Source organism: Mus musculus, chromosome 13, assembly GCF_000001635.26.
Source record: "Mus musculus strain C57BL/6J chromosome 13, GRCm38.p6 C57BL/6J".
Lineage (NCBI taxonomy): Eukaryota > Metazoa > Chordata > Mammalia > Rodentia > Muridae > Mus > Mus musculus.
The window spans coordinates 93,446,207-93,467,664 of record NC_000079.6 but is presented as its reverse complement, the minus strand read 5'-3'; the positions used below and the strand labels follow the sequence as shown (position 1 = coordinate 93,467,664).

Here is a 21,458-nt window from a genome sequence, read left to right as displayed (position 1 = left end):
TAAAGCATGTTTATATTGTTTGTGAAGGCGGAGGCAGACACATAACTAATCCAACAGCATTCAGATGATGGAGGTATTGTTCTGCTTTTAACCTCCTCCCACAGAAGCCATAGCACAGAATTCCAGTTTTCTAGATGTTCATCCCCTCCTTTTGTCTGTTGCTCAGAGGTACAACGTGTATTCGTGTAGATAGAAATAATTTGTCTTAATGTTCTGAGCTAGGAGCTTTGAGTTTGTATATTCTAGGTTGTGTTTATTAAATTCTATTCCATAGTAAAATCTGTTGCAGTTTGACCAGAATATTAAGCTAGAAAATCAACAGTGAGCATTCCAATAGAAAGATTTGTTAACTAGGTACTAGTTAACTAGTAGGGCAGGTACTTAAGGCAAGAGAGTAAGCTACCTTAAAGGAAGCAGCTATAAAAAGAGCCCCCACAAAGGGAAGGGACTGGATTTACTGAGTTAAACACAGAGAAGACTCCATGGAGCTTAATATGCTGCTTCTTGTATTGGCCTTGATGGCCCACTTAGATCCAGCCCTCTAAGGATAGGGCACTTAGTATTCTGGTATTGGCATGTTTTGGTGGAGAAGATAGAGTTGCAACATGAGGCTGGAGTTGAAAAAGCTGGAGACTTGATTTTGTCATTGAGGAAGCAACTGTTAGTTCTGGTGTATAGGAGCAAGCCTGGGAGGATGCCTCACTGCAGTAAGGCAGAGTCAAAGGTACACAGATAGAAGAAAGAAGGACACCTCCAACCTTCCCATTGACAGGATCTGAAAAGCATTTGCAGACACCAAAACTAGCACTAGAAGGTAGGAGGAGGAGATGAGGGAGGCTGAGACAGGAAGGCCTCTCTCTGTACCTGGGATTTCAGGCATGCCACACCATGATCATTTAAATGTATTGTTGATTCAATAAGGTATTTGCAAAAGATTTTGTAATAAATAATGAAACTATGTCTCTTAACTTTGTGAAAAAAATCTGTTTGAACCACCACGCCCAGTAGAAACTTGTTTGTTTGTTTGTTTGAAAGTGCTAGGGATTGAACGCAGTTCTAGGCAAGAGTGCTGCCACTGACTTATATCACTGGCCCTTGGAAAATGCAGTTATTGAACAGGGAGAAAATATCTGGTAGAAAATTTGTCACCCAAAGATGACATCAGTAGTATATTTTATATACTTTTATTTCTTTGGTACTCTATTGTGTAATTGAAATTTATTTTATCTATGGTTTTGATCTGTATCCACCTACTGTTATAGCATATTTTTATATTTAGAGAAACTCAATAAACATTCATATTGAAAAGACTTGAATTTTATGACTGGTTATACACAGCTTTCTCATTACATGTCTGGTATTCATTTCCCCCTTTAGTTCAAAAAGCTCTTGGTGTAAATAGCTCTGGCTGTCTCGTGTGTGTGTGTGTGTGTGTGTGTGTGTGTGTGTGTGTGTGTGTGTGTGTGTGTTCGTTCCTTAGATGACCTTATTTACCCTCATGGTTTTATTAATGCTTCCTTTGTGTTACTGATGCCCAGGTTTATATCTCTGGCCCCGACCTTTACAAAATTAATTCCAACATATATAAAACTAAATCCTAGGTCCTTAATTTTTAAAGTTCCATTCTCCCTCAAAGTAAGGGTGTTAAATTTCAGTTGGTTAAGGTGTTAATTCTGTTTCTTGCATTGCTTAGAGAATATGGCTTGTTTTATTTTTACTTTTGGAATCCATTATTAGATTTCAGTGATTTGATACCTGATGTTTTTTTTTATTATTATGTTAAGATGTGCCATGGATGAGTTACATTTATCTGCTTTCCATTGTTTTCTAGTTTTTCTTTGTTGCTTATTTATTTAAATGTGCAAAGGTGTTTTTCCTGCATGTTTATCTGTATTCCATGTGTGTGCTTGGCACCCACAGAAGCCAGAAGAAGGTGTCAGATCCCCTGGGACTGGAGTTACAGATAGTTGTGAATTACATGGTATTGGGAATTGAATCTGGGTCTCCTAGAAGAGCAGCCGGTCCTCTTAACCGTTGAGCCATCTCTCTAAAACCCCCCCCCCCCTTTTTGAGACAGGGTTTCTCTATGAAACTGTAGCTTTCCTGAACCTTACCCTGTAGACCAGACTGGTCTCTGCCTCCTGACTGCTGGGATTAAAGGCATACACCAACACTCCAACTCCTGGTTTTTAATCCTTAACAGTGTTATTAACATTCCTTCCACTTGTGCCTCATCCTTCCAAGGACTGGGGTACCAGACATGGGCCACTATAATCTGCTTAAATGTATCTGTTTAAATCAATCTTTTGTGTATGATAAAGCAGGATTATGTATATAGATATATGGTTCATTTGTTTTCAGCTTTGTTGTTTGTGACTTTTATAATACATAGGTAGTTTATTTTTATCTAAAAAGAATAAAGTGCTTATTTGGGATATGCCAGACCTTAGTTCCTTTAAAAAAACAAAAAACATAAAACAAAGGGAACAGAAATTTAAAAGAGAATAACTATTGTAAGTGAGGAAATAAATTACTCATTGTCTTTGGTTTTACAAGACAGGGTTTCTCGGTGTAGCCCTGACTGTCCTGCAACTCACTCTGTAGACCAGACTGCCTCTGCTGGGATTAAAGGCGCGTGCCACCATGCCTGGCAATTACTCATTGTCTTAACACTCAGAAATGACCAAATGCTGTGTATTTATTTAGCGGGGTAGGGATGGGGATGGGTGGGAATGGGAAGATTGACAAAGGTAGAAAGGGAAGAATGGAGGACAGATTCCTATGTTAGAAGTCTTCAGTACTGTTGTTCAGTTTAAAATCACTAACTTCTCTTCTAGAGCAGGTTGCAAGTAGTGTTCTTTATTTTAGCACTAAGCCTGACTATGGCACATTACACCCATAAAATGTTTGAGGAATGAGTAAAAGATTTCCCCTCTTTTCTCTGAAGATTTCCATGGAGAATGATTATTTGGGCCCTCGAAGAATTGAGAGTCTACAGAAAGAAGATGCTGACTGGCAGCGGAAAGCTCACATGGCTGTTTTGTCTATTCAGGATCTCACCGTCAAATATTTTGAAATAACAGCAAAAGCTCAGAAAGGTAAGCTTTAAGACTCAGGCATTTTCAAAGATGAGTAGTTAAGTTTTTTATGATTAGAACAAAGCGTCTGTGTATGCCATACCCATTCTTTAAGTCAATAGCAAAAGCTAGAGAGAGCTGTTGTGGGGTAGCCACCAAGAAGACTGCTTGGGTTTATTACCCCGCTGGATTGCACTGGGTGTTTGAAATCTGAGCCTTTCTTAGGATGAACTTTTAAGCAGAAAACTATGTTCTGGGTTCACATACTTCAGTTAACAATTTTAGTCTGCCAGAAGCAGAACTACAGAAGCAAAAAGCAAGGCCAGTACGTTTAGAGACTTTCCCAGAGCTATGGCTTTTGATGGATTAGGTCTTTGTTTTTCCTTTGTCAGGTGGTACTGTCTATGTGCTGAGTTTTATGGCCTGGATGCCAGTCAGTTTTGATAAGGTCTGGGGCCTACTAAGGTCTGAAGCCCCATTAAAAATACAGAAACAGGCACAGTAAGGTCATTTAATCTTGGATAAAGCCAATGGATGGAGAAACACGATTGAAACAATTTCCCATGTGTATGCAAACAAGTGAACTTTTTACAGAACTAAACCTCAGACTTGACTTTAAAATGTATCTTAGTTAAAATAGACTGTTCCCCCTGTAGTACACTCTTCTTTATTGATCTTACAGTTGCTTTACTATTTGAATACAATTTTAAAAGATGGCTAGGAAATTTAAAATGGCAGAAATAATTTTGATATAAAATAGACAGTGGGGATATTTTCTTTGAGACCCTAAATTAAGGACCAAGGAGATGCTAGGTGGAAAACTTCAGCTCCTCTTGTTGTTGTCACAGTACATGTTTACAAAGATTCTTCCTCTGTTTAGACTAACAGTGAATCCAAACGTGTCTTCCTGTGTCTCTCTTCATTTGCAGCCTTTCCCTAACAGGATTTTGCTTTGTATTTATTGAAGAGCAAAGAAACATGATATGAGAAAGAAATAAAGGATTCTATTCTACAAAAATTTACAAGAGGTCTTTTACTGACCCAAGATAGTACTCAAAACTGCAAACATGTTCTTTAACCTCTATGTTCTTTAACATGTTGGTTCCAACATCTATGGTGGACCTTTGGTTTCTTTAGTATTTCTTTTAACCTGTTGTTGCCTACTTTCAGTAAATACATTATTCTGGATGGGGGGAATGGCAGTGTATATAGTTTTAAGATCAAAGCTATGCATTTAGCTTATTATACAATATGACTACATCAAAAATTCAAGGTATAGTAATGGTGGTTTCATTGTTTTCTTAAGGCCAAGTTAGACTGAGCACACTGTAGGGAAACAGATTGAACACAGTCTAAAATGAGCTTAAGGCATGTTATTTAATATGATTTCAGGTATTTGAAAGCAAGCGTTATTTTCAGAAAAAAGCTATTCCCTCAGAGCCACTAAGAACAGCAGTGACTATAGCAGCAAAGCTTAGACCAAGAAAAGGGAGCAGAACTACTTTTTTTTGGGTTTGGGTTTGGTGGTGTTGTTGTTTTGGTTTTTTCGAGACAGGGTTTCTCTGTGTAGCCCTGGCTGTCCTGGAACTCACTTTGTAGACCAGGCTGGCCTCGAACTCAGAAATCCGCCTGCCTCTGCCTCCCAAGTGCTGGGATTAAAGGCGTGCGCCACCACGCCTGACTTAGAATTTCTTTTTTTAATTTTTTAATTTATTTTTTTGAACTTTTAAGTCATTTACTTGACTAGATAGCTACAGTTCAGTTACTATTCTAAAAGATATAACTGGTTAGCTTCCAAAATTGCTTTTAAATAAAGTACTTGAATTGTGGCAATAAACAAAACATAAGATACTGCAGTTTATAAAATAACACATAAGAAATTTCAACTCTTATTCTTTGAGTTATAAAAATCAAGGTTTGGCTAAGTTATGAACATGTTTCCCATGTAATTATTTGCATAACTCTAGTAATGCTCAGTGGCATAAGATCAGGTTCTTTTAAAAAAAAAATCACTAAAAACATAAAAAGCCCCTATATTACCCGTAGAATATATTCATTTACATTTACATTCCAGGATTTGCTATATCAGTTATAATTTTAAAGGTCATATCCAAAGGAGAAAGCAACCCATCTATAGACTGGCATTATTTATTTATTTTTTGGCTTGTGAAATGTCCTTAATTTGTTGATGTAGCAAACAAATTTCAACTCTGCATGCAAATGACAGAAGAAATCTGCTCAGCAATTAGCTTTAGAGTTTCAATTCATATAGGCAACATGCTATATGTGAAAAAATTACTGACTGAACTACAGGTATTAAATACTGAAAAAAATTAAGTTAATTTTTAACAATTAATTTTATTAATATTAATTTTAATAATTAATAAAATTAATTTATTTTATTTAATAATTTAGGAAGTTTGTAGCCATCAGCAGTTCCATTGCTATTTCAGGTGCAATTGGGAATTCAGGAATTTCAGTGGAGCTGTTAGTATAGTGAACCTTGTAGGTAAAGTACATGCACAGTTTTGATAGCACATGTGAGGGGATCTCTGTAAAATTGACCTCGTTGGTTTCATTCTCGTTAAACCGACCGGGACCACTCAACATGGCCTTTATTGTTCCTGATATTAATGCATGTTCTCTTTTTACAATAAATTCAGGGCCATCAGAAGGTATTAATTTTACATACATAGCATCAGGGCCTTCATAGCTACCATAGGTTTTCTCCTCTCCATCCATTATGTTCTTGTAAAATTCTATTTGAGCCCAGAGGAGCTTTCGTATTTCTTAGCCAGTCCCACAGCTACCGCAGCTGTAATCCCACATACCGCCACAGCCCCTATCCCAAGAGCAGAACTTCTAAGGAAGCAAATTCCTTATTTGTCAGAACAGGAACATGTGATTTTTGAAGACTGTAAGTCAAGAAATACCAATATTTGTAAAGTAAGCACCAGAAGTGGTTTAATAGATGGCTGTATTTGAGCATCAGTGTAGGAATGGGGAAGGTAAGCATAAGGAATTGACTTACAGTTACTTTAAGATGTATGTGACTTATTAATGAAGTTATTTATTTTTTAAAGAAAGAAGTTCGGGGATTAGAGAGATGGCACAGCAGTTATGAGCACTGACTGCTCTTCCAAAGAACACAGATCAATTCCCAGCACCCACCTAGGGGCTCACAACTGTCTGTTAACTCCAGTTACAGGGAACCTGATGCTCTTTTCTGGTGTCCATGGGCACCAAGCACACATGGCATGCACAGACACAAATTTAGGCAAAATACCTGCACATATAAATAGAACTAAAATAAACGATTTCTGAAAAATTTAAAGCAAAGCTTATACTAAATTCTATATTGTAAAAGACAAATACTACAGAATTAATCACCTTTGAAAATACAGTGAGATTATCCCATGTTGCTAGTCTAATCTCCAGCTTCTGTCATTTGTTAAAGTGGGATTGGCATACGTATCTGGATTTCAGGAGGCACCACTGCCAGTGCTCCTATCTGTGATATGCTTTTTCAAAAAAAGAGTTTACTTTAGTCATTTGTATGCATATGTCTGTGTGGTTGTATGGATGTGACTGCAGATGCGCATGGAGGCCCAAGGTATTGCTTCTGGAGCTGGCATTTTTCTCTCTGAGCTGTCCAATATGTATGCTGCTAATTGACCTCGGGTCCCCTGGAAGAGTTTGGGAGCTCATAATTGCTGAGCCATCTCTCCATTTCTGCGTTTTAAAATTGGAACATATTAGCTGTCTATCAACATGAGCATTTGATTCATCCAGTCAGTCCTATTATCACAAGCTAAGAAGCTCTTTCTTCTGGGAAAGAAGAGGGCTGTGCTGCCTCTGAGGGCTTGCTGGTTCCATCTGCACTGGCACATGGCATTAGCTCCTCCGGCATCTGGTCATCACAAAGTTTCCTAAATGTTGTTTCTGAAACTACTCTACCTCCTGAGTGCTGGGATTAAAGGCATATACCACTATTCAAGATAACAGAATGTATATTAGACTGTGCATTAAAGACATTAAGTTTATCATTTGGGGGAGTCAGTGAATATTTTGAATATATAGGGATTAGATAGATTTCAGCTAACATATACATATATCTCTTTTTGCGCATGTGTGTTCAATATGTTCACGCCCCCTCCCATTCCTAAATGTTATTTTTGTTGATTATTTCTTTTTTGTTGTTTTTTAAGACAGGGTCTCTCTATGTAACCTTGGCTGTCCTGTAACTAACTCAATATGTAGCCTATCATATCCAGCCTCAATTTTCTTTTATTTTACAATTTATACATATTTTTAATTTATGTGTGTGTGTATGTATGTATGTATGTGAGTCTGTGAGTTTATGTGCACCACATTTTTACAGAATCCTGCAGAAGCCAGAAGAAGTGCATCTAATTCTCTGGAAGTGGTTTTAACAGGTGCTTGTGTGGATGCTGCCAGGTCCTTTGCAGGAGCAGCAGACATGCTTCCCTCCTCAGCCATCTCCCCAGGGCGTGGTGAAGCTTGTTTCTTTGCTTTGTTTGAGACAGTGTCTTACTATGTAGCTCTGGCTGTTCAAGAATTCACAATGTAGACCAAACTGGCCTCAAACTTGAAGATTTACTTGCCTCTCAGTGCTGGGATTAAAGGCATACACCACTACATGATAACAGAGAAAGCACTATGAGATAGAGACATTGAGTGTAATTGATTGTGAAAGCCAGTGAAATCGAAAACTTTATAGTTCTTCAGTGTCTAGTAGTTTTGTGCCTTAATATTTCTACTAAATTACTATTAACAGCTGTGTATGATCGGATGCGAGCAGATCAGAAGAAATTTGGCAAAGCATCGTGGGCAGCAGCTGCTGAGCGAATGGAAAAACTCCAGTATGCAGTTTCTAAAGAGACTTTGCAGATGATGAGAGCTAAAGAAATTTGTCTGGAACAGAAGAAACATGCACTAAAAGAAGAGGTAACAAAAGCTATCATTAAGAATGTTGAAAACGTAAAACATTACGATTTGCATAAATAAGATTCTTGATTTTGAGAAACATTTAATATTTTTATAACACCATTTTGATAATATTGTCAGTGAATATTATGTGCTTTGTGCGTGTGTGTGTACCTGTGTGCATGTTTGTGTGTTAGTATACACGTGTGTTCAGATGTAGATGCATGTGTTTGTGTATGCATGAAGCCTTGTGTATCATTCCTCAGTTGATGACCACTTTGAGGAAAGAGCTTTCATTGCCCTAGGATTTGTCAATTAAGCTGGGTTGGCCAACTCAGGCATCCAGTTTCTGTGTCTATCGCCTATGACACCATACTTAGCATGTTTTAGTTTCTTTCTGATGCTGTGATAAAATATAGACCAATAGCTAAGAGGAGGAAAGGGCCTCTTTGGTTTACTTCCAGGTCACAGTTCATCACTGAGGAACATCCAGGCAGGGGTTTGAAGCAGAAACTTGTTTGCTGGCTTCTTCTCTTAACTGGCTTCAGCTCCTGTTCAGCTAGTTTGCTTAAACTACCCAGGACCACCTGCTCAGGGAATAGTTCTGCCCACAGTGTGCTAAGGCCTCCAGCATCTGTTACCAGTCATTACAGCCCTTGATGGATATTCACAGACCAACATGATAAAATGACAGTTACTCAACTGAGATTCTTTACGAGTTGTTCTGGGCTGTGTCAGGTTGACAGTTGATAATTAGGACACATGGCTCTCTTCTTGTCTTAGTTACTTTTTATAGCTGTGCTACGACATCATGACCAAGGCATGGTTCTCAAGGCGTAGGGTCTGTGACCATTATAACAGGGAGCATAGTTGTAGCCAAGCATGACACTGGAGCAGTTGCATTTCAGTTTGAAAAGGAGCACAAGGCAGAGAGCCAACTGGCGATAGTGACTGTCTTGAAACTTCACAACCCATTCCCAGTGATATAAGTCCTCCACCAAAGCCTCCCATCCCTACCAACTGGGGCCAGACACTCAAACTTGAGCCTGTGGGGCCATTCATTATCAGGGGCCTATTCTCCTTTAAACTACCAGGCTTTGTACCCCATTTTTAAACCATTTCTATGAGATAATGTTTGTGATTGCACCCACTTAAAGATTGCCACCTGTAAAGATCTGGACACATGGTAGCTTTTTATTTAACAGGGAGTAGCATACACCAAGGTACAAAAAAGGCCAATGAATTTTCAATGCTTATTGAAATAAAAGTTTCTCTCTGTTTTTGTTTTTTTTTCTTTTTGTTTTTTGAGATATGATTTCTCTGTGCTACTCTGACTACCTTGGAGCTTGCTCTATCAAGCCGCTGGCCTTGAACTCATCATCTTCCTGCCTCTGCCTCCTGAGTACTGGGCTTAAAGGAGTGCACATCCATGCTTAAGCCCAGAAGAAAGACATGTTTCTTGTGGTTTCCTTATACCTTCTCTGCATCTCCATGCTGTGCCCAAGCTTGAGACTAGTGTACACAGACATGTGATCTGATCAAGCCCACAGATCATTTTCACATATATTTGTCAAATTTCACTATGATCTTTGACCATATCTTATTCATGTTTTTTCAAAATACAGCCTTTTTAAAAGGCTGCGTCTGGGATTGAGATGGTTCAGTGGGCTAAAGACACTTGCCTTTTTTATTAGGGAGTGTAATTCCATTGTGGAACTTTTGCATAGAATGCACATGATATCCAGCACTAAAACAATAATGAAAAGTCAATAGAATAAAGCCACTTAGTCACATAATATAATAATCTAGCTATCGCCAGCCAGTGTGTGCAGAGAACTGCATAATAAAGCAATAAAACCCTGAGTTTTAGGCATTCAGTTCCACTGACAATGTATGACTTTTAGAATTTCGAAAACAATGTTGTATATTTACTTTTAAGAAGTGTCTGTCCAAATATCTAGCTGATTTTTTTTCTAATAACTTTTTTCTTTTAAAGAATTTTGTTCTGGATTCAGGTCCGTTACCCAGTATAGGCCTGCTTTTCTCCCCCTCTCTTGGTTAGTCATTTTGACTTTAACATACTGAACATGGAGCTATGTGTAGTGGAGCATGCTTCTCATACCTTCAATGTGGAGACTGAAAAGTCAGGGCTTGAGTTCATCCTCAGCTACACAAGTCCAGACTCCCGTGAGTGTGTGAGAAAGTCCAGCTCACCATGGCCCACCTCCTACCAGGTTGAAAGTGGATTTGTCAAGCTCTAATGTCTGCGTTTAATAGTACAGGCTAAAATTTTATTATATATATATGTGAATGAATATTTTGCCTGTATGTATGCATGTATACCATATAGATGCTAGGTGCCCATGGAGGGGAGACATCTGATTACCTGAAACTGGTGTTATGCGTGGTTGTCTACCGTGTGAGTAACAAGTCCTCTTACCTGCAGAGCCATCTTTCCAGGCCCCCCATTTTGTGTGGAATGTATTGCTTTATCAGGGCTAGAGGCGGATGGATCAATGGTTAAGAAGACTGACCGGATGCTTTTCTAGACCACGTCCAGTGCAGCTAACAACCTACTGTAATTCCATTTCTAGAAGGGCCCAGCAGCCTTGTGTCTTCCTTTAGTACTACCTGCTTGTGGCACTTAGACATAAATGCAAGTGAACAACTTTTACACATAACGATTATATTAATGCATCTATTTTGGCTTGGGTATACTGAGATGTTCTACAATGACAGTTACTAATTTAAAAAAATGTAATATAGTGTCTCACTGTATAGTCCAGGATGTCCTTGTACTTCCTTAGGCTTCTCTGCTTGTTTGAAATAAGGGCTCATAGATTACCCTAGAAAGCAGTTCTTTTTACCCTTATGTTTTCTTATTCGAGTAGGTAAAATTGGACCTTGTCTGGGCCAATTTACACTTTGTATTCAATCTCTGAAGGATTTCAGCCCCATCCTATTTTTCCCTGAGGCATTTCTACTGCACTCTCCCTTTATTGAGCTGGTTCCTTTTTTTTTTTTAATCTGGATTTTCCTTTAAGTCAGCCGGTTTGTTTGTGAAGTAGACTTTACCTTCATCTCATTTCTTAGTGTTGACATGATCTGTCTGATCCTGAGCTGTTCTGGCAATACAGGGTGCCAAAGGCAAAGACCCCTGACCCCTAACATTAGAAAGTACAGCTTTTTATAAATAGACCTCCAGCGTAGAGAAGGAAGAGGCTGAGGTCTAGAGTTTGTGAGTCTGTGTCGTCAACATCCATGATTGTAACAGTGTGCTTTTATGTGTCTGCATTATGTGTCTGAATTCTTCAGAGCATTTAAAACAATTGTCAGTCATTCTTGCCAAGTTTATGTTTGTAGTATGTATAATATAGGTATTGTGCTTTATATGTATTTAACTGTGATGTACTGTCAGCTTTAATAGCTATAATTTAAGGCGTCTTGCATTACTCATGAGAAAAAGAACACATGTAAAATATTAAACCCATTCCAAGCAAATGCTTTGCCCTTGAAGTCTTTGTTTGTAACATAGTCCTACCCCATGATTTTAGATTAAGAGAGGCTTGTTTTTGTTTGTTTGTTTTGAAACAAGGTCTTGATAGTCCTGGCAGGCCTGAAATTTACCTTGTACAACAGAGGCTGGCTTCCTGCGTGCTGGAGATTTGTTCTTAAAACAATGTCAGTATTGCATTTTCAGGTGGGAAGAGACAGGACCAGGTAACCCAGCCCTAACCTTTGTGTCGTCTGGGAAGACACTGAGGTAGTGGGAAGTTAACTGCTGGAAGGGAAAGTCATTGGAGCTCAAACAGAGCACTGTTTTTATTTATTATAAAAAGAAAATTCTTGATAATAAAATTAAAAGGTTAAAATTGTGAATTAATATAATTGGTAATGCTTTTCATGAAGATAATGATGAACTTGAAATACATACATTTTCCAAATTAACTCTTAGGTATTGATAATCCCATGAGCATTTGAATTTTGTTCAAATTTAAGCTGTGGTGGCTTGAATGAGACTGGTCCCCATTTGGACCCCATTTGGATGCTAATCATCAAGAAGCAATACTGCTTGAGAAGGATTAGGTCTTAGCTATAAGCTGTCCTGAAGGAAACGCTTTCTTTTATAAGAGTGGCCTTGGTCACAGTGGCTCGTCACAGCAGTAGAACGTTGACTAAGACAAAGATTAAGCACTGTTTCTTTTGATTTGATTTTGATTTAAACTTCGGGTATTTTCTTTATAGTTATTAATTGAAGTAGAAGATACTTAAGCTAAGATACTATTAAGGGACTAGTTATAGAAGCACAGTAACAGTTATCAGAGTGCTTGTCCTCTGGTTAGCAGAGAATGCACAACAACACTTCAGAAAGGAGCCCATCTTCATGTAAAAAGCTTGACAGCATTTTCTCTTTCACAACAGAAAATTTAAGCTAATGGTCTTTTTTGATTTCTGAGTATATATATTCTAAACGTGTGTGTGTGTGTGTGTATTGAAGCCAATTCATTTATTTCTTTCCGCCTTTGCCTAAAAGCATGTAGGCAAGTTCAAAATAAGTTTATATTTCCCTATTTGAGTTTTACTTTAGTACATGGAATATTGAACACTATCGTATGAGTATTTAAGCTCTTGGTACTGTCCCTCAGAACATCTCACAATGAAGGTAGTAAGCACATTTTTATGTGAACAGAACAACTCTGTGGGTCTCAGATCTGCAAGCTTACTCCTTACTTCTAGAGAAAATGGTGCTGTCTAGTTTCTAGGTGTCATGATCCCACGACTTGGCATATGTGAGCCATCTAACATAATGCCTGCTTTTGAATTGAGAAGAGGAATATTGACATTTGTGTTAGGGTGATAAGACATTGGTCCCCTAAATGTGAACAAGCTATGATGGAGACATTGAAAGTTTGTTTTGTGGTAGGTTATATTAAAGGTTTTTTTTTTTTTTTTTTTTACTGTTTTATGACTGTGTTTTTATTTTTCCCTTATGCGTAAGAGGTGCCCTTCTCTTCTTTGGTTCTATGCATATTTTCTAAACGTATAGATGTCTCTCCCTGCCACTTACATAGTGGAAGCTAAACCTAGACTGGACTGTTGTACAAGCAGGCCAGCACTTTCATAGCTGAGCTGTTCCCAGTTCCTTTACAGTTTAGTCTAAGATAATGTCAGACTGACCTTGGACAAATTCTTTAGCAGGCTAGCCTTGAATTGATCTAACAGATTCACCTCCTGAGTCGAGAGTTTCAAGCCTGTGCCTAGTTCTCCAGGCACATAGCCTTAAATGGTCTTCTCTCCATTATCAGTTCCACACCCAGCTCAGGAATCTGATTTCATTTTTACTTATTTCATTCACTCATTTGTTCATTTGTTTTGTTTTGTTCTTTTCTGTGGCCTGCTGGTCCTGGAAGTCACTCTGTAGACTAGGCTAACCTCGAACTGATTCCCCTCCCTCTGCCTCCTGGGCGTGCGGTTAAAGGAGTGTGCTGCCAGTGCCTGGCTCTCATTTCTTTCCTAAAGCAGTTAATAATGTTATTTCCACTGCAGATGCAAAGCTTACAGGGTGGTACAGAAGCTATAGCTCGATTGGATCAGCTGGAATCTGACTACTATGATCTGCAACTTCAGTTGTATGAAGTACAGTTTGAAATCTTGAAGTGTGAAGAGTTGTTATTAACTGCACAGCTGGAGAGCATCAAGAGACTTATATCAGGTATGGTGTGCATTTAACCACAGAAGTCCACAAAAGATAGAGGGTGAGGAGGGAGTGCACGTGGATCCCAGCTGTGCTGCTCCTAGAGGAACCCTTAAACTCAACAGTTTGGGCTACACATGGCGTTTGTAGTTTGTAGTGTACCTGCTTTGTTAAAGGATTTTCATCTAGAATCAGAATTTGCAGTTTTGCCTGTGTGCTATGTGGGAGAGTGAGGACTGTATTTATTGAACACTTACTTTGTACCAGACACTGCTAAGCATTTGCTTAATTTAGTCTGAGGTCTATTTCCTTACCCTTTAATCATGACTTAGTGAAGAATCTCATTCTTTAACCACCACTTCTATAACAGAAAAGAGAGATGAAGTGGTGTACTACGACACTTACGAAAGCATGGAGGCCATGCTGGAGAAGGAAGAGATGGCAGCGTCTGTGCACGCCCAGAGGGAAGAGCTACAGAAACTGCAGCAGAAGGCACGCCAGCTGGAAGCAAGAAGGGGCCGTGTCTCAGCCAAGAAAGCCTACCTCAGAAATAAAAAAGTATTGAAATCTTGTTTTTGTTCATTACTTTATCCTTGATCCATGTCTAATAATTCAAATTATGATTAGTACTATGATTTGGCCATTTTTACTTCCATTCTTAAAAGGAAATCTCTATTACCTATTCTCAGCCCCTTACATTAAATATATTTCTCTTAGAGGTGCCGTCTTACATACATCTGAATGGCTGCACTCTAGCTATTCAGAGGGTTACTTGCTAATGGACATGGTTTCTGCATCCCTGCAGGAGAGGTTTCCCTGATGGAGAGATGTCAGTAGCATAGCCTTACATAATGAGGTTGGGGTGTTACAGAGTGAACTGACACACAGCTGTCAGGGTTAGACAGATCTCACGTGGTCAGTCCTGACCGTCGCTCTAGTCTGGTAAAGGAGAGAGGAGCAAGTCCTCATTAGCTCCCGTGCTTCTAAGTAAAACAAGTCTCATAGACTTTGCTGTGGTCCTCCTAAGTTTTATATATTTTATATTTTTCTAGGAAATTTGCATTGCAAAACACCATGAGAAGTTCCAGCAGCGTTTTCAGAGTGAAGATGAATATAGAGCCCATCATACAATACAAATAGTAAGTAGGGCTTCTAGGGCCTTGGGACAGAATCTTACTTGTGTGTACTTGACACCATCTGTAACCTTCGGGCTTCCCACCTGTGTGCTTTGTTCCTAGAAATAACAACTCTGAGATTTCCAAGTGAATACCTGCCTCGGCCAGTTGCCTGGCTCTGTTCTCTGACTAGCCCATAACTTAATTATCCTGTGTGCCACGTGACTGGTCACTTTATCGGTTTTAGGCGGCCATCTCCTCAGAGTTCCCCTTTTGCTCCTGACTCTGTTCTCAGAAATCCTCTCTCTATATGAGAACATCCACTTTTCCTATTTCCTGCTAAGCTAATGGAGCAAAGACATTTTATTGACAGGGGATGCTTCTATAGGGATTCTCTCTGCACTTGTGTCTGAAAGGGGTAACTATTGATTGAGAATTATGTCCACTGTGAATGATTATGTTTGAATGAGTGAATGAGAGATCAGTTTTAGGCAAAATAAAATTATACATATGAGAGTTCCAATGTGCCCTTCCCAGCCGCACCTCCAGCTTTCTATTACTATTACAGTTGTACATGTGTTACAGTTAGTAGCGGTCAGTGTTGGCACATTGTTCCTGTTGATTACATTGAAGTTCTTGCCTGGTATTGTGAGATCAGGTGCAAAATGACATGAATCTGTGACTATAGGATCAGATTAATTTTACTGCCCTATGTATGTTTGGAATATACACATGTTGCATATTCAGGTTGACTTACTTCACCTAATAGTGCAGATTGAATGTTTGGATTGTTGGATACTAAGGTAAGATTATATTGTTTTAAGAAACTGTCAGGCTGTCTACAAAGTAAATGTGCTAGTGTGCACTTACCCAACATTAAATGAGAGCTCTATATTGTTAAACCCTATTCAGCTTTTTGTTGTTTTCAGAATGACTGACAGCTGTTGTAATAGGTAGAGTAGTATCTCAGTCGTTTTAGTTCTCATTCTCAAGTAACTGCTGCTGAGCATGGTTTTCTGTCATCATCAGATTCCTTGCTCAGGGTTTTTACTTTTTGACTGGACTTCATACAGAGCGTACAGAGCATGCCCTTAAAGTCACTATATAGAGAACCTCCCCCCCTCCCAGGTGTGCACCCACTCTGGCTTTTGTTGAGTTTTAAAAGAGTTCTTTATCAGATGTCTTTTACTGTATTTTCCCTAGTACACGGTTATCCCTAAGTGTCCTCTGCAGAGATTTTACTTTGAGCAAACCTGAGTTCCTAGTTGCTGTGTTTCATGCTATGATGTGTCTCATGCTATGTTGTATGTCTTAGTCAGGGTTTCTATTCCTGCACAAACATCATGACCAAGAAGCAAGTTGGGGAGGAAAGGGTTTATTCGGCTTACACTTCCATACTGCTGTTCATCACCAAGGAAGTCAGGACTGGAACTCAAGCAGGTCAGAAAGCAGGAGCCGATGCAGAGGCCATGGAGGAATGTTCTTTACTGGCTTGCCTCCCCTGGCTTGCTCAGCCTGCTCTCTTATAGAACCCAAGACTACCAGCCCAGAGATGGTCCCACCCACAAGGGGCCTTTCCCCCTTGATCACTAATTGAGAAAATGCCTTAGAGTTGTATCTCATGGAGGCATTTCCTCAACTGAAGCTCCTTTCTCTGTGATAACCCCAGCTGTGTCAAGTTGACACAAAACTAGCCAGTACATTGTATCTCTTATTTAAACACTGTAAGGCTTTTGTGCTTTACATTTTACACTTAGCCCTACAACCTGTTTTGAGTTAAGTTGTCTGGAAAGTCTAAGGTGTTTACATCCCCTTTTGGCATGCTCATGTCTGTTTGCCTCAGCACCACTTGTTGGACAAATTGCTTATGTTCCATGGCATTGCCTTTGTCCTTTAGTCAAAGGTCAGGTAACCTTGTCTCTAAGGGTCTGTTTAGAGGTTGTTTTATTAACCCTAGGCTTTTCCTTGCAGTCTGCCTAAAGTTTAGAATACCACAAGATAATTTGCAATTGAGACTCTTGATAAAATTGAGAAGAAGCAATTTTATTGAATTTTACTGTTTACAAACATGGACTAATTTTCCTATTTATTAGAATTTTATATTTCCTTCTTTTTAAAAGATTTTACTTTATTTTTATATATATGATGAGTACACAGTAGCTGTTTTCAGACACAACAGAAGAGGGCATCAGATCTCATTATAGGTGGTGGTGAGCCACCATGTGGTTACTGGGAACTCAGGACCTCTTGAAGAGCAGTCAGTGCTCTTAACTGCTGAGCCATCTCTCCAGCCCAGAATTTTATATTTTCTAGTGGTATATTTCATTTTCTTTATTTCATTTTCTTGTCTTACTACATTAGCTAGGACCTCTAGCTGGGACACCTTGGCCTTTTCCAGTTAGCAGAAAGCTTTGTCTTCTTACTATTGGGTATGATGTCATGTTTGTCACGCTGAGAAATTACTGCTGTCCTACATTCCCAAGTGGCTGTGTGTAACTAACTAGTTTACATTATGTGAGCTACATTAGGAATTTCCTCCTTTCCCATTATGGTACTATATCATATTTACATACAGTGAGTTCTGATAGCAGTGGGTTTTGATATATTAATCAACACATGTAGCTTATAAATAATTGAGTACCAAAAATGCTAGGATGGCTATATTTTTCTGCACTTGCTTATTTTAAAGCTTCTTTTCTTCCTTTGGCATCACCCTAAAGATCAGTAAACTTTAGTTCATTTTTAGTTCCTTAAGCTAATTTGGCACAATTTAGCTAAAGCTGTCCCTTATTATCATAATTAAACAGGATATTAGTCACTTATCCTTAAATTATATGACTGTCTTTCTCTTAGCTAGAAATAGCAAATTAATTATTGCCCTTTCATTTCTAAGTCTGTGGGTCAGAAAGTGCTGTGTAGAGTTAGACAAGGAATCGAACTGGTAATGATGGTGCCCCATTCTCATTTGTACCTGGGTTCTTAGCTTAGTTACTGACATTCTATTCTTAAATTTGTCCACAAAGAATTTTCTAAGGACAAAGAAAGAAATAAAAACAGGAATCTCAGAGATAAATGTTATCTTAAAATTTGACCAAACCTCAGAATTAGATAGAACATGTGATGTGATGGAGGGAAACAGAAACAAGGTAAGTCATTGTAAAACATACACAGTCAGGGAAAGGAGAGTCGGCTTCAGGCGTGGCCATTCGAGTTACCTCAAATTCACACGCAAACTACGCAGTCCTCCCCGATGGCATAATGCTGTAAGTTTGCATTGTTTGTGTTGGAGGACATCATTCAGCGTTGTCCTGGCCTGCATTCAGCTGCACGCTCATGTGCATGGCTCATAAATCTCAGGTTGTGCATGCTTAGAATCTTCAATTGATTACAATTGGTAAATGCCTCTCAAAGCCTCTTTTGAAACTTACGTTATCTTTGTTGGAATTTCTTGGGTGATAATAGCATTTAAAATATAACTCCTAATACATTAACCGTATTGTTAAGTTTTCCATAGAAACCACATAAGTTAAAAGTGCAGCTCCGGGCCAGGTGTGGTGGTGCACGCCTATAATCCCAGCACTTGAGAGGCAGAGGCAGGCGAATTTCTGAGTTCAAGGCCAGCCTGGTCTACAAAGTGAGTTCCAGGACAGCCAGGGCTACACAGAGAAACCCTGTCTCGAAGTGCAGCTCCGAGGGGAGTTTAACATCTAATACTCACTCTAAAATCCTGAAGAGAATGTGGTTTGCTTGCTGACTAGCACTACCCCTAACAAGTTCCTAAATAAGAAAAGTATGGTCAGAAAGCAAATTGTGTTTTCCCATTAGAAACATCCTTCACAGATAAGGTGGTACACAACTCTAATCCTAGCATTTTGCAAATAAAAGCAGGGAGATCACCGAAAAATTGAGACCAGCATGGATTACATAGAAACATTCTGTCTTTTTTTTTTCAAAAGGAGCTCTGGCAAAGTTTTATTAAAGGAAAACTTTCTTGTTTACTTCTCACCAGTCTGTTCTGGCATGCTTCTAATAATATCAGAATCACCTGGGTCAATGATAGCCAGTGTGCACACTCTGTAGTATTTTCCACACGCTGTGCCCAGTTCAATATTATTGCCACGGTAGTAATGGACCCCAGTTTTAGCCAACATGGCATAGAACTCTATTTCAGATTTCCTCAAATCTGGGCAGCTGTTGGCAAGGATAACCAACTTGGCTTTGCCTTGTCTGACCATCTTCAGAGTCTGCTTGTAGCTCAGCACGTATTTCCCACTGTTCATAACAAGTTGGAGCCTAGAGTTGATCGACTCCAGAGACTTTTTCGTCTTCTTTGCGGCCACCATCTTCCTGCCTTAGGTGTGGGACAACCCCCAACCAACACCAGCCGCCAAGATGGCCGGGGAGCGAGAAAGGACATTCTGTCTTAAAAGCAAAACAACAAAAACATACTTACAATGGGCATGGGGTATATGTCTGTAATCTGGAAGCTGAGACAGAGGATTCTAAGTTTGAGGACAGATTTGGCTTTAGACACGGCAATCTCAAAAATATCAAAAGATCACACCAGGCTGGGATATAGGTCAGTGCCTTGGTTAACTCCTATCAGAGGAGCTTGTTCCTGTGGTAAGTGGATATTAACAGAGACACAGTTGGACAGTGTGCAGAGACTGCGGACTACTCTGTCCTAAACAGGTTGTCTTCACACCCCTGCCCTCAAGGCTCAGGAATCTATGTGTAGGGCAGAGAAGATAAAAAGACCCTAAGAACCAGAGGTGGTATCTGTTTCCAAGGAGACTGTCTTCCAGATACAACAAGACTGATACACTTAATAACACAGCACTGACTAAGAAGCTGCCTGCAATTACTTCCCACGGTCAAAGAAAAATTCAGTTTTCTCCAGTGGAGTCCTACTGGGTATATAACATACTCCCTGTGCTCTGACTGTGCCATATCCAATCCCTGTCCTTAGATTTTCTCACTACACTACATTATTGGGCTGGCAAGGGCTCAGTGGGTGGATTAAGGTGCTTGCCATATATGTCTGTGACCCGAGTTGGTGCCTAAGATGGAAGTGGAAGGAAAGAATTGATTCTAAAAGTTGCCCTCTGGAGACTAAAGAGAGGTCTCAGTGGTTAAAAAACACTGGCTTCTCTTCCAGAGGACCTGAGTTTAATTCCCAGCACCAATGGCAGCTCACGGGTATCAGTAACTCTTGATCCAGGGGATCCAACACCCTTATATAGTCATATATATATAGTCAGAACACCAGTGTACATAAAATAAAAATAGATGAATTTTAAAAAGTTGTTCACCTGTCCCGAGAGTCTTTCACCTCCCAGGTCTCTGGTACATTCTAGAGGGTCTCCGCACCTCCTACCTCCAGAGGATGTCTGTTTCTATTCTTTCTGCTGGTCTTCAGGGCTTCAGCTCTGTTCCCCCCACCCAATACCTGATCATATTTCCTTTTCTACTCCTGTCCCCTCTCCTACCCCCTCCCCCTTCTTGTGATTCCTTTCTTCTCCCTCCCAAGTGGGATTAAGGCATCCTCTCTTGGGCCCTTTGGCTTGTTGACCTTCTTGATTTTATCCTGGATATTTGTACTTTTTTTGGCTAATATCCACTTTGCTATTATGTGGACTTTAAAGCATGTTTTCTCTTTGGTTTTTTGTTTTTGTTTTTGCCTGGAGACCTTGAAGATGGTGTAGTGAGTCTGTATCTGAGACCTAGGAAGAGAGGCCTGGCTTTTGTATCTAGTAATAATTGACTCAGCTAACATAAGAGAAAGAAAAGCCGGTGTTGTGTTTATTATTAGTCATTTAGAATTCCTTGTCCTGTGCTGTAGTCATGGAACCAACACTTACCCAGAGGATATGTCCCACTACCACCAAGACTTATAAACTGTATCTAGCCTCTCTGAAAACATTTCCACCCATTAGGAAACAGGATGGCCATTCAGACCTTCTTGAAGATGTTCCCTAATTACGTATGAATTCGTTACCTGCCCTTCAACCTAATAGTTAGTAAAATACTACTTCATCCATTCATCTTCCTGCCAAGAGCTTCCCTTTACACACTATCTGCTGCATAGTTAAGAATTTTATTCATACATTCATTCATAAGGATAGTATCTACCATTCCTTCTTGTCACATATCCAAGTTGTCTTAATCTCATTAGATTTGTCTGTTCCATTCTCTAATCCAAACCTCTTTTTCTCCTGCATTCCCAATTTAAAGGGTAGCATCCTACCTCCTACCTCCATCATTGGTGAAATTAGAAAACTGATACTCTTTCCCCCCCCCCCCCAGCATATTGATGCTCTACCTCCACCTAGAAATCCCCACTCTATTAGCCAATCATAGTGCATGCTGAGTTCAAGGCCAACCTGAATTTCATTGTGAGAACTTTTATCAAAAAAAACAAAAACAAAAACAAAAAAAACCCAAGGTTTCTTTTAGCACGAGCTAAAAGAAAAAGGATGCCAGCTCCACCCTTCTCTTGATGTGTGATGCAGTATGTAGTTGGCTCATAAATCAGTGACCAAGAAGAACTTGGATTTGTTCTTAAAGGGCCTTTCTTACCGGTTTGGTACATGGAAACTATTTTAACAAATTACATCACTTTTT

At 39.4% G+C, this 21,458-nt stretch overlaps 2 protein-coding genes and 1 pseudogene across 2 annotated transcripts in view; 1 reads left to right on the top strand and 2 right to left on the bottom strand.

Annotated features, from left to right (window-relative positions):
- The window catches only part of Jmy (junction-mediating and regulatory protein), a 69,712-nt gene that overhangs the window by 32,144 nt on the left and 16,110 nt on the right, over positions 1 to 21,458 (top strand). Inside the window, exons 3-7 of the mRNA NM_021310.3 lie at positions 2,948 to 3,098; positions 7,876 to 8,045; positions 13,572 to 13,737; positions 14,090 to 14,277; positions 14,772 to 14,858. Of these exons, the coding sequence (NP_067285.2) occupies positions 2,948 to 3,098; positions 7,876 to 8,045; positions 13,572 to 13,737; positions 14,090 to 14,277; positions 14,772 to 14,858 (762 nt within the window). The remainder of the gene's footprint in view (positions 1 to 2,947; positions 3,099 to 7,875; positions 8,046 to 13,571; positions 13,738 to 14,089; positions 14,278 to 14,771; positions 14,859 to 21,458) is intronic.
- Gm30155 lies at positions 5,481 to 5,820 on the bottom strand (annotated as a pseudogene).
- Gm6109 (predicted gene 6109) lies at positions 18,775 to 19,244 on the bottom strand. Its single transcript, XM_884704.8, has one exon. It carries the CDS (start codon positions 19,175 to 19,177, stop codon positions 18,830 to 18,832), a length of 348 nt encoding a protein of 115 aa, XP_889797.1. The 5' UTR covers positions 19,178 to 19,244; the 3' UTR covers positions 18,775 to 18,829.

What these genes read in the sequence shown, in the direction of transcription:
- Gm6109 (XM_884704.8), bottom strand. Translation starts at nt 19,177, where the DNA reads ATGGTGGCCGCAAAGAAGACGAAAAAGTCTCTGGAGTCGATCAACTCT.